The sequence below is a fragment of the Camelus bactrianus genome, chromosome 6 (genome assembly GCF_048773025.1).
Source record: "Camelus bactrianus isolate YW-2024 breed Bactrian camel chromosome 6, ASM4877302v1, whole genome shotgun sequence".
Taxonomy (NCBI): Eukaryota; Metazoa; Chordata; class Mammalia; order Artiodactyla; family Camelidae; genus Camelus; species Camelus bactrianus.
This window is the reverse complement of record NC_133544.1, coordinates 52,906,038-52,918,198: the sequence shown is the minus strand read 5'-3', so window position 1 is coordinate 52,918,198 and position 12,161 is coordinate 52,906,038. Positions and strand designations below refer to the sequence as shown.

General features: G+C 38.8%; 1 protein-coding gene across 8 annotated transcripts in view; it reads right to left on the bottom strand.

The window, feature by feature from the left end:
* The window catches only part of SLC25A21 (solute carrier family 25 member 21), a 421,620-nt gene that overhangs the window by 18,652 nt on the left and 390,807 nt on the right, over positions 1 to 12,161 (bottom strand). For all 8 annotated transcript variants that reach the window (XM_074365611.1, XM_074365612.1, XM_074365614.1 and 5 more), the window contains one exon: positions 9,757 to 9,921. In XM_074365611.1, the coding sequence (XP_074221712.1) occupies positions 9,757 to 9,921 (165 nt within the window). The remainder of the gene's footprint in view (positions 1 to 9,756; positions 9,922 to 12,161) is intronic.

Sequence of the window (12,161 nt, the reverse complement as noted above, 5' to 3'; positions counted from 1 at the left end):
ATAAGTGATCCCAAAACACTGGCAGCAGTGATGTTCTACAATCTCTAGAAATTCAGCAAGAGGCACAAGTCATCAGAAATGGGATCATATGATTCAAAAAAGTTAATCAACACACTACATATTTGTAACTAATTTAACCATCTAATCCAAATTGTTATACAGCACTGTAATAATGGGATAAGGCAATGGCACTTAAGGAGTTAATATGTAGAGAGGCAAAATATCTTGATCAAAAGGAGCAGATGCTGCCTCCCTTTTTACCTTCCCTGGCATGAGCTTTGATGCTTTGGTTAGTGACTGGCCAGCTGGCCGCTTGCTTGATAAACAGAGAACCTTCGCCCATCTCACAGGCCTTTGTGATTAGGGCCTGGCGTCTTTAAGAAGACATTCCACATAGAAGCATGCCAGAAGGAGGGGGTTTAAGGAAGACAGAGGAAGCAGGATTTGTTAGCTAGTGAAGACGAGGGGTGGTGAGGGAGACTGGCCATGAAGCCTGCTGTTCCCCACAAGGCAAGCTTGAGCAGACAGCAGTGACGGGCTTTTCATTTAAGGGAACTCAGCATAAATATATCCATTAAAGTCTACTCGTAGAACCTTCCTACCTCATGTCAACCCAAATCACATTTCCTTTGTTGCAATTCACTCACTGTCTAATTCCTCTTGGTACCACACCAAATCTGAGATTCTCTCTGATTTTAGCTTTGGGTCATTTTAACAGAGTTCCTAATGACCTCACTTGAAGTCAATATACCTGGTTCCTCAGACAACTTTAAAATGAGTACACTGAGAGGAATATTCTCTGTTCAGAATTGGCCTTGGATGATCCTAGAGTGGGTTTAATGTTGCTTGTCAAAAATTGCTAAAGTACATTTGCCATCTGAAGGACTGAAATTATTGTTTAGAAATGATAAAAAAAGATTGCCATAAAATGCTTTGGATAAGAAAGTTAAAGACAATATGGCAGTCCTATGAGTCGTCACATAATTTTCAGGGTCTCACAAAATATTTCTTTGCAGAACTCTTTTATTCAGTTCCTTCCTCCCCCAGTGGGTGAGTAAATTGTTTGACAATGAGAATGTTATGATCATAACAGGGTGATTCAAAAAGAACTGCACATTTTAATAAATCTACTAACTGGTCACTAGACTACATAAACATATAGTCAAAACCAATTTTAATAGGATCTAACACAGCTATTTCTATAATTTTACAAATGGTCAGTTTGTGCTAAAACACTCATCAATTCTACACTTAATTCATTCCATCTCTTTTGTAGTACTTCCCCATCAATAGTTGAAGGGGTGGTCATGATGTGGTCCTTTATTTATCAAGGCTGCAAGGAAGAGGTGATACAAACATAAAAAGTTCATGATGTAGCCCCACATGAAGAAACTACAGAAAACCCAGTCTAGTAAAACATTTTTGAAACTTACATTTCCTTTTGAATCACCCTGCATACCTTGATTTCAGAAAACCACTTGAACAAGTCTCCCATGCTATCCTGACACCAAACAGAGGATGGGTGAGCATATAGCTAACCTCATCCAGTTCTTCTGTGAAGGATGTGTCCATTTGGCAGACTGAAGAGGGGCCAGATGAGTCTGGGTCAAGATGTGGAAGGCCTGCTCACTGGGTCTGCTGATGACACAGTCTTGGAGGGGAGGCTAGGATGATAGATGAGGGACTCAATTTAAAAAATTATCCCATGCTCTAGCACTGGACTGGATCCACAGTATTAAATCTAAGCACAGTGAATACAAACTGTACAAAGTTCAAGATAAAGAAGACTTGACTACACATCATGTAATCTGGGGATTTTAATTGGCCCCAAAGATTTATACAGACTAACGTACTGATGTCAAAGCAACACCCATTCCTATCATGCCCACCCCCCGACAAATCTCTGTACAATCTTTCACTGCGTTAAGAAAGCTGTGTGTTCAGACCATGGGAATGGATGATGCTAGTGTACTCTGAATTGATCAACTCAAAACTGCAGTGTTGTGTTTAGTTCTGACACTGACATTGACAAAACTGATGCATCTGTAGCGGGAGAGACAGATGGCACAGAGGACCAGAAACCATGTCATTTGAAGAGGGGCTGAGGAACTGTGGATATATTTCGAAGAAGAAAAGACTCACAAGCTCACACAGCCCTACATTTGAAGGAGTAGTACAACGAGCAAGAGCAAGGGCTCTGGTGTCAGACTGCCTGGCTTCAATCTTTGACAGGGTCTAGTGGAGAAGGGCACCAAACTCGGACATTCTCCATGAAGGCTCCTTCAAAGCCTCTTAAAGGAAGGAGCTGTGCTGTGTCACATTCATCTTTGTGTGTATTCCAGGTCTGAGACATCGTAGGTGTTTAATAAATGCTTTATCTCTCCTTTATAAAGACACAATAAACAAAGAACCAAGGTCTCGGAAGCAAATTGCAAAGAAAGTACACACACTGGTTAAGCACCTGGTGGCAGCCAGAAGGCAAATAATAGCAGCTCCTCACCTTCCCCCCCACAGCTGGCCATGGTCCTCATGAAAATGATGTGGTGTGCTGAAATCATAGTTGCCTCCTAGTAGCTGAACAAGGGGGCAGATTGAGTGAGAGTAAAGTTTTTTTAAAAGAAGAAATTTGCATTTTACATATTGTTAGTTTTAATGGAGCCAAGTCAACTAGGAGTACAGTCAGCCCTCAGTACACACCTTTCATTTTCTCTCATCTTGCCTGTCTTTTGTTTTGTTCAACAACTGACAAAAGAACTTCCCCCCCAATATTAGGGTACCATGCTGTCTTGTCCCCCAGTGAAAATACCTGCTATTAGAGCTTAATTAAAAGGTACAGTTGTTTCCACTTCACAGCTATCAGAAGAATCTATTAGAGTGTTTGCTTTTCCTTCATGTGAGATAATTTGGGGAAATGCTAGCTCCTCACTCCACAGAAGGTCACTAACTAAAATGAGATGGTTTAACTGATAAGCATTCTTTAAGGAATGTGGAGTATTCCCAAGATCCTATCCTTGTAGGGCTCTGGGCTTTGGAATGAAATCAAAGTCTTGTTAAAAGCTCAACATCTAAATGCAGCCATTCAGAAAATAGCCATGAAAATTCCTTTCTCTTCCTAAGATATCTGTTCTCTAAAGGGTTGTGAAATGTAGAATAATTTTAAAGGTCTTACCTACTTAGCTCAAATTATAAAATACATAAAATGTCAAAATGGGTTAGGTTTAAGCCTAACAGTTGTCACTTGATTGTTTTATATACATACATACCTCTCTATATATCTGTTATCTATGTATATCTCTCTATAAATACAAACACATGTGTATATGTAGGTAATACCTTCTGAGAGTCAGGTACATCACCGAGTATTATCCTATGCAGGAGAGTATTAATATATTTCCTTGGGAACCCTGTAGGATTTTTCTGTTTTGCTGTGCTCTTTTCCTTGCCTCAATAAAAACCCTGACCCCAAGGAAAACTAACAAACCAGGTTCCCAAAACAAAATTCTAGATGTTGAGAAGTCAGGGCAAGGACACACTGAGATGCTTTGATATGGAGGTAGGCAGACGATCAAGAAGAAATCTTTGAGCCAAGTTGATTTCATGAGATTTTACTTCTAGGCTTCTATATATGAAACTTTCTCATGCCCATTTAGTTCCACGTAAGTGATATGTTTGCTCGACATGCCCCCACAGTTAAATCATTTAAGGGGAAACAAATGGCTTACTGTTGCATTCCTAAAACATTCTGGCTCAGAACATTCTGGCTTTGCAGCACCAGTGCCTCCTTTCCCACCTGGTCCACCACACACCAGCCACCCTCATTCTTCATCTTCTCCTAGGCTCCCCGATGCTTCTCTCTGCTTCTGCGCACACATCCTGTTCTGTCTGGTGTCTGCTCATCTTCTTCATCTTGGCCTGGCTAATCCTCATCCTTGAGCCCCAGCCTAAACATCATTTTTGAAGGAAGGTTCTTTCCTATATCCTCACCTTGCCTTGCTGTGAGTCTAATCTAGGATCCTTGGTTAAAAATTCCCACAGCTTGATAGTTGTCTTTCACAGCTCTTATCACGATTGTTGTGATTCAGTTCCCTGTGTAATGACTTGTTTATTGTCTGTCTCCTGGACTAGACTGTAAACCCCATTAAGGCAGGAGCAGTGCTGACACTTAGTGAGATGGTGCTGGCATATGATAGATGTGCCGCGAATACTTCTGGAATGAATGAATAGAAGGCACCCACTGAGAATCTAAAGCCACTTGCACCTCATTTCCATCCACTTGGGTGGTACGAGACTGGAAAATTTTGGCCTGAAGTTTATTTAAGAAAGTGTCTGAACCCCAGCTCCGCTTCTTTCTGCCCTCCTCCCTCCCGTCCCTTCCTCCTGCCCAGCGCACCCCCACCCCCCGTAAGGAGTCTGTGAAAACTGCCAGTGAAAGATACTACTTTTACAGCAGAATCTTGTCACATGTCCTGGAATTTTATAGATAATATATACTTGTAGTTTTACCTCAGTGAGGTACCAGCAGAGGAGAGGTGCTCTTAATGAAACTTTAATGCTCTTGCCCTTCCCATTACCGGATGACTGGTAAGACTAATGATGGAGTAAGAGAGAATCAGAAACATAAATGGTCATAAATTAAATCCTACTATGATCTAATTCTACTGAGATTCTTCTTTTCAAAATACAAACAGCTCTCTCTAAGTTCTCCACTTGAACCCAAAGGTGCATTTTTCATTCAGCTCAGTGCACACCTTAGGGAAGGATAGAGCTTTAAATCACGAACTGAGCACATTTCCTCATTTCTCCTGGTAAACTGAAGTGCATCTGGCACCACCCTCAGACTGCACAGAATTTACAAAACAAAGAAAATATTAAAAATCAAAAGAAGAAAAACATTTGCATTTCTAAAAGGCAATCTTTTATGAATATTACCTTAGGAGAAAATAAAATGTTTCTTAATGCTGTCTGTAGTAAAATGACCACAGGGACCGGTCTAAATGGTTTATTAAGTAAGAAAGATTGAACATATGAAAAATTGTTCTCTCCTAGAATACTTCTAACCCACACGTGTAATTTATATCATGGCAGAATTCCACACAAAAGATATATTGTCTTTGGCAAAATAACCTGCAAACATGCTTAATTAGGATGCAAACTGAAAACATAGTTTAATACTGTTGACAGCCATGAGCTTTAGACAGCAATTTTTACTATTATTATTACTTTACTTATGGAAACATATGAAAAGAAGTAAATATGGAACTAGAAGACAAAGTTATTAAAGAGATGTAACATTTAAGTCTTATGATTCTCATCTGTGTGTCAACATCACAAATAATATGCCCTGAACACCCTACCTTGGAATGGAAATGAAAGAAATAGCTTTTGCAAGGAAAGCTTACCTTCATGGATATTTGAAAAAGATGCCAGCATTTAAGTTAATGTCTATTTCTAGAGGGCTTTACGTTGAGAAGTGATGGCCCTTTGCTGGGGAGAAGGGGTAATTATACTGACATTCCATTCCATTTACTGCAAGATGTAAATGAATGCCTCCATTAAATGAATTCCATGGTCAGTTAACATTCAAAGCAACTTCTTCTATTGTATCCACTTAGTTACCTTTCAATAGGAACAACTAGATTCTAAAAATAAATATGCAAGAATATAACACGGCACCATTTTCAAACCGGTAAGGCCCAGGTTTTCCAGGGTCATGACTTAACAATTCTTTGTTTCTGTGGATGGCAGACTAAGGATGTGAAAAGGAAGCACCAGTTTCCAGGTCTGAATGAGGCAGAAGAGGAATCTGGTTGCACTGTCTGGATACTCTAGCCTTTTCACTTAAACTTTAGTACCCATTTTTAAGTGTAACAAAAGACACGGTAAGATGTAGAGTTAGGGCATTCCTGGGTATAGTGTGAAGAGTTCTGGCCTCTGGCTCTTTCTTCTCCCTGCTGTGTGCCTTTAGATAAATTATGGCATTAACTTTCAGCTCTGGGCCTTTACTTTCCATTTTATTTCCTTATCTGAAAATGACGAGTTATTGTGACGAGGATCAGGCAAAACCATGGAGTCTACGAAAATGGTTTAATAGTATAAAATGGCACAGAAAGTCAGGATATTTCTGTGAAACTTGAAAGATGTATCTACCAGAATTAACCAATCTGGAGAGTTAACGTTAAAAACTTCAAGGGTGGATATCTGACCTGAGTTACCTGAATTTAGTTTCTAGTTCTTATTTTACCTCTGTAGACATAGTTAGTCTTAGAGTTGAATAATGTGAAAAAGTTAACTAGGTACTCTATTTTATGAGATTCTATTAAGGTTTTCACTGATTTATTTCCTATTATAAAATTAACACAAGCTTCTTGTAGAAGCTTCCAACAGCTCAGAATGCTATAAAGAAAAGCGCTTTTCCCTCCACTGCTAGTTGCTTTTTCCTGCTCTCCCCCATCCACTCTTCACTTACACACACACACACACACACACACACACACACACACACACACTCACAGGCCTCCCCATTTCCACTCCCCAGGTATGATCATTATGGACAATTTCTAGTAAAATCAAATACTTCGAAAATGGAAAACATTGATAGACAATTTATAAATTAAAAAAATATTTTAAAAAATCTAGAATTATCCCATGCCAGTCAGACTTGGTGAAATCTCAAATCCCCTTGGAACAACAGAATGACCAGTTGCTGGGTGAGGGAACTGAAACAATAACCCTGTAAATAAACTGTCCAGCGTGCATGGCTAGAGGCAGCCTAGAGCAAAGTTGGAAAAAAGCCTTCAAGGAACACCACCTCCTCCGTGTGGTTAACAACCCGGTGATGTTCTTCAACATGTTTTAATGATTATCATACCTTCCCCTTCACAAAGGATTGATTTATTATGGTTTAAATTTAAAGAATACTGGTTTCCCAGTTTTGAATCAGGCTTAGATTACAGAACACATAAAATCAACTACTTTGTTGTAGGCAACTCCCCCGCCACTCCACAAAAAAAACCAAACAAACCAAAAAACCCCCACACAACCCACCCCACACTGTTCATGTAAGTGCAAAAGGAACAGTTCTGGGGGGAAACTTTCATGCAGTTCTTTATGCTAACTGTTTCTACCACCCTCCTTGCCACCCCTACTTCTACCCCATTACTGTCATCAGCACCACCACACTTAACGCTTCCACGGCACCTTAAAATCCACAAACAACTTCACATACTATTTATTCTAATCCTCAAAACCATTTTGTCAGGTGGAAAGAATAATCTTAGCTTTTCAACTTACAGAATAAAGAAACAGAAGCTCAGAGCAGTAAAGTGATTGGCCCAAGATCATTCACCCAGTAAAAGCATCCTTGCCCAGGGATAATGATGATGCCTAGATGTCTTTTTCAAGTCAGACCTCTCCTCTCAAGCTCCAGGACCAACATGCGATCAGTGACTCAACGTCTCCACTTCACAGTCCAAATGCAGTTAAACCTCATTTTCCAGCCTGAGTCCATAATATTCTCCCCAAAACGTGTTTCTTTCAGTGGTTTTCTTTCTCAATGAACACCACCATCATCCTTTCAGTTGTTCAAGCCCAAAACCTATTCATCATCCCTACCCATCACCCCTTTTATCAACATGTATCTAGACTTCACCACACCTTCTAAATATTTCTCAAATCTGTCCACTTCTCCTTGTCTTTACCATGAACACTGTAGTCCAAGACCGCAGTATCTCACATTGAGATCATTTCCATGTTACACTCTGTCTTCTCCTCGATATCCCCACTCCACCCATCCTCCATGCTGTAGTCAGAGTGATCAGGTAATTCCTCTACTTAAAATCTTTTGTTGGCTTCCCAGTGCTCTTCAGATAAACAGAAGAATCCTTAATGAGGTCTAGAAGGGCCAGTATAATCTCACCTCTGTACACTGCCAAGGTAAATAAGCTCTTTCCATAGTTTTGGAATACTATGATGTCTTTTTTTTAAAAAAAAATAAATATTTAAGCTTCTGATTTTTAAAAATAATGCATAACATAATAATGTAAGTGTATTGATTAATTGTAGAATGAATATGCATTTGTGGATTTTTTTAAAGCATTAGTAACATATAATCATATATAAATCTTACTGATCTTTCTGAAATTCTTTCTTAAATATAACCATATCATATTATTGTAATAACATGCATTAAAATACATGTACAAATAAACGTAATAAAATATATATTATTTATATGATATTTATAAATTATATACTTAATTTCATTGTGTGTAATTTCTATCTGCTGCAAGCCTTTGGGAGCTGGAGAAATAGAGGCATGGACGTTTCTCCCATGTTGTATGAATTACTCATCTCAGCCTTCTTTAAAAAAGCATCAGCTTCAGGGGTGTGTGATGTGTGCAGCTGCTCAGGGCCGGCACTTAAAAAAGAGCCCATGAGTGGTTTATTGCTCCACTGTGGCTGTCTTAAAATTCTTAATTTTTTAACATTTTCACATTGCACTGGGCTCCACAGATTATTTAGCCTGTTCCTGCTAAAAAAATTTTTTTTTAATGTATTAAGAGTTGAATTCTCTCATGTCATCTAGGACCAAAGTGTTTATTGTGCTCTGTTTCTGTATTTCATGAACTCAACGGGAGAAGAGCTCTGAGGACCACCAGAGTCGGAACTGTCAGTCAGTGGGGGGATCTACAGGTACCGTGGCCATTCATAGATTTCAGACCATTCAGAGATTTCAACAAAACATGAGCTTATACTCAATAAGTGAGATTTCTAAACACAGTGAAAACTGGTTAACAGTCTTGGCTAATGAGTGAGGCAATGTCAACAGATGGTTAATGTGGAACATGCCTTGGATTTAGCTGTTACTTGAAATAAGTACTGGCCTAGATTATGAGGGATAGCTGGACAAAGGCAGCTATAACAAATAGTACTTTACAGAATCGGGTGACAGCCACGTTAGACATATTTTTATGCTTTGTAAGAAGTCCTCCAATACTTCTGTACTAAGGAAGATGAAGAACCCTGTGGGAAGCTGCCTGCATGTGAAAAATGTGTCTGCAGCTGATGCTTCCGGAATTGCAACTTTGATTGCAAGCAAGCAATATGATGGTGGGAGAAAATTCTGTGATACTCTAGTAAAAGATGCTCATTTAAAATCAAGTGCTCAATTTAACAAGTGCTACTTTTATCTTGTCAAAGTTGAAAGGCTGCTGCCATTTGGAAGTTACCAGTAAAAATTATTATCTTACATCAGAGGTGAATGATCCTAGAAGAGCTGATTTACTACTTACCCTAATTAACTTAGGTGAATTTAAAAATTAAAACCCAGGTAAGATTTAAATTTTAGGTTTGTTAATTCTTCCCCATGAATTCAGAATTTATTTAGACTATGAAAACTTCAACTTTCTTAAGATAGTTATGATTCTGAGATAAAAACTTAATAATAACATAGTTTCCAGGAACTCCTATTAGTGACAAATGTCATGGAATGTTCTTCAAGAAGACGAGTTTTAGTGTCAGACTTGAGTTCAAGGCTCTGCTTTGCTATTTACTATGTGACTCTGGACAATTTACTTGATCTTTCTAAGCCTTTGGTTCTGATAACAACATTCAATGAACAAGGCTGACGTGAGGATCACATTTGGTAACAGATGTGAGAGTTCAGCGCAGTGACGGGGACATAATAAACTCTACAAGTATAGCTGTCATCATTGATAGGATTTTTCCTCCAGGATTTCAAATCTATGAAATAGTTACCTTATTGGCAGGAATAATGTTTTTGACATTGTAGTAGAAGCCAAAATAAACCATATTGAAAACTCCATGACGTCCCAAAGTTGCTGTAAATCCTTTGTTGAGGCCCTGGAGTCCCAAGCCTTCCTTCTTAATGATGTGTCTGGCGTAACTCATAGTGGATGGTTGCTGTAGGAGAGAGAAGCAAAGCCAGAAAGGTCATCTTCAGGACCGTGAAACAGAGTAAATGACCATTTAAGCTTCCCTTCAAGCCAGAATTATTAGGGACTTTTCTTCCCCCGCAAACAAGAATAATCATGCCTAGATTTGTGCTTTTTAAATAGGGAAACCCCAAAATAAACAAAATTGCATGCATAACAACAGGCCTTAAAGGGAAGATTGTTGGCAAAGAAAACATCTCTTTGGTGGAATTAGTGAAACTAATGTCATATTATCACTTTCTTCACTTTCAACATGTCAATAGTTGCTCCTAATTCTGGATCACCCACATTAATGGAGGGGATTAGCCATACAGATAAACTGGTAATCCCTAACTGTGCATAATCCAGAAGGAATTTATATTTGGCTCCTGAATCTAGCAAATTTACTTTTCTAATTATGTTTTCCAAAGTGAATGTTACAATTAGTCTTGATTTCATTGCCACAACAGTTTAAACTGGTGCTAGGTTAGAAATCGGCCATGGAGAAATAGCAGTTGATTGTAGACTTCTTGAAGAAAGTGGGCAATCAGTATGTCTATCACTTGCTGTGATAAATGAAAATTCAATGGTGTTGAGAGTACTGGGGTACCTTTAATTTACTCCTTTCCAATCCTTTGATTGATTACCCCAGGTTGAAATACCTTGACTGCTGGAATCCAGTCTCTGCTACTTTTAGAACTTGCTGAAGAACTCACTGTAGTTTGCCCTGAGGTTTATAATTCATTACAATATAATTACAACAATTCATGGAGGTTTTTAAGTAATGAGTGACTGTTTCCTTTCGGGAGGTATAGCACAAAGGATATCTCTCCCTCTTAAATTTTGAATACTGAATAGTCAATAAAGGGAAATGTTCAGCATTTAATTATTTTTATTTCCCCAGAAGGCAAGCACTGACATGACATTTGTTTGATATTTCACTGGAGCAGGTTGCTTAAGTGGTCATGGTAATCGGATGCACTTACCGCCTAAAAGTGTTTTCTTATCATGTGCAATTAAGGCCGTGCCAGCAGAACAGAATAGAACAAATCCAATCAAGTCTTTTCATCCAACTTGTGTTTGCAGCTATGTAATTAACGTGATACATTTAAATGAGCTTGCTTATATAGTAAATCCTATAGTTTTTGCTGATAAATGTTTTTAAAACTCTAGCTACAGTTCTACACTCAACTTTATCTTTTCATTTAAGAGGATTAATTACACTCAACATGAAAAAATCATATGAGAACAAATCTTAAAACATAAAAGACATTGCATACAGGAAAACCAGAAATTCTCAGAAGGTTAAAGTTCACTCTCTATGCTACAAAATGGGACGTTTTTGTTCGTGTTCTGGCACATTGACTATCAACCCAAATTATTTATTTTGGTTTTCAAAACAGACTTGAGGACAAGTTGAGCAGAAGTTCATTTCCACTGGAAAGACTCTGAAAGTGCTGAACAAACTCCTAGGCACTGCTCTGTAGCTCTGAGGAAGGTAGCCTAGAAGGCATAGGAAAGGAAAGGAGGCAGCTCTCCTGGGGATGGAAGAAACAGGGCAGAAGTGAGGCTGCCTGGGTCCAGACTGACCAGTAAAGGTCCTCTCTGCTTCCAGCCCAAGCTTTCTCGGCATCCTCACCCACTCTGAGGCCCTCAGGGCATAAGAGATGGTAGAACTCAGAGACCATCTTGATTCCTGAGCAACAGAGCAACCAACAGATTGGATTAAAGTGCAGCTTACCATGGCTTTCCCTAAATAGAGCAGGTATAAAGATGTTCCTATTGTTTAAACATCCAGTGTGCTAAATCATCAAAATTAAAAGAGAAGACTTCTGTTAGATCTTGGTGAGGATCAGCAAATATTCAAATGACACTGATGGTCTGTTTACTGATTTTCACTGGCTTGGATGTTCGGTGGGTAGAAAGTAATGAAACACATGGATTTCGACTCAAGTGCCTTGGTGGGTTTGAATTCAGTTGTGAATAATTAAGCAAACAAGAGGACAGCATAGTAGTTAGAAATAGGGAGTTGGAGCCATATAGCCCAGGGTTTGAGTTTCAACGATCCTGCTTGCCAGCTGAAGCAGGTTATTTTATCCTCTGATTTATCCTCACTTTACTCATCTGTAAAATAAGGATAGTAACAGAATATTCCTCATAGGATTATGGTGATGATAAGCAAGAATGAATTTTGCCCAATGTAAGCATTTACTATATATTAGCTGTTAA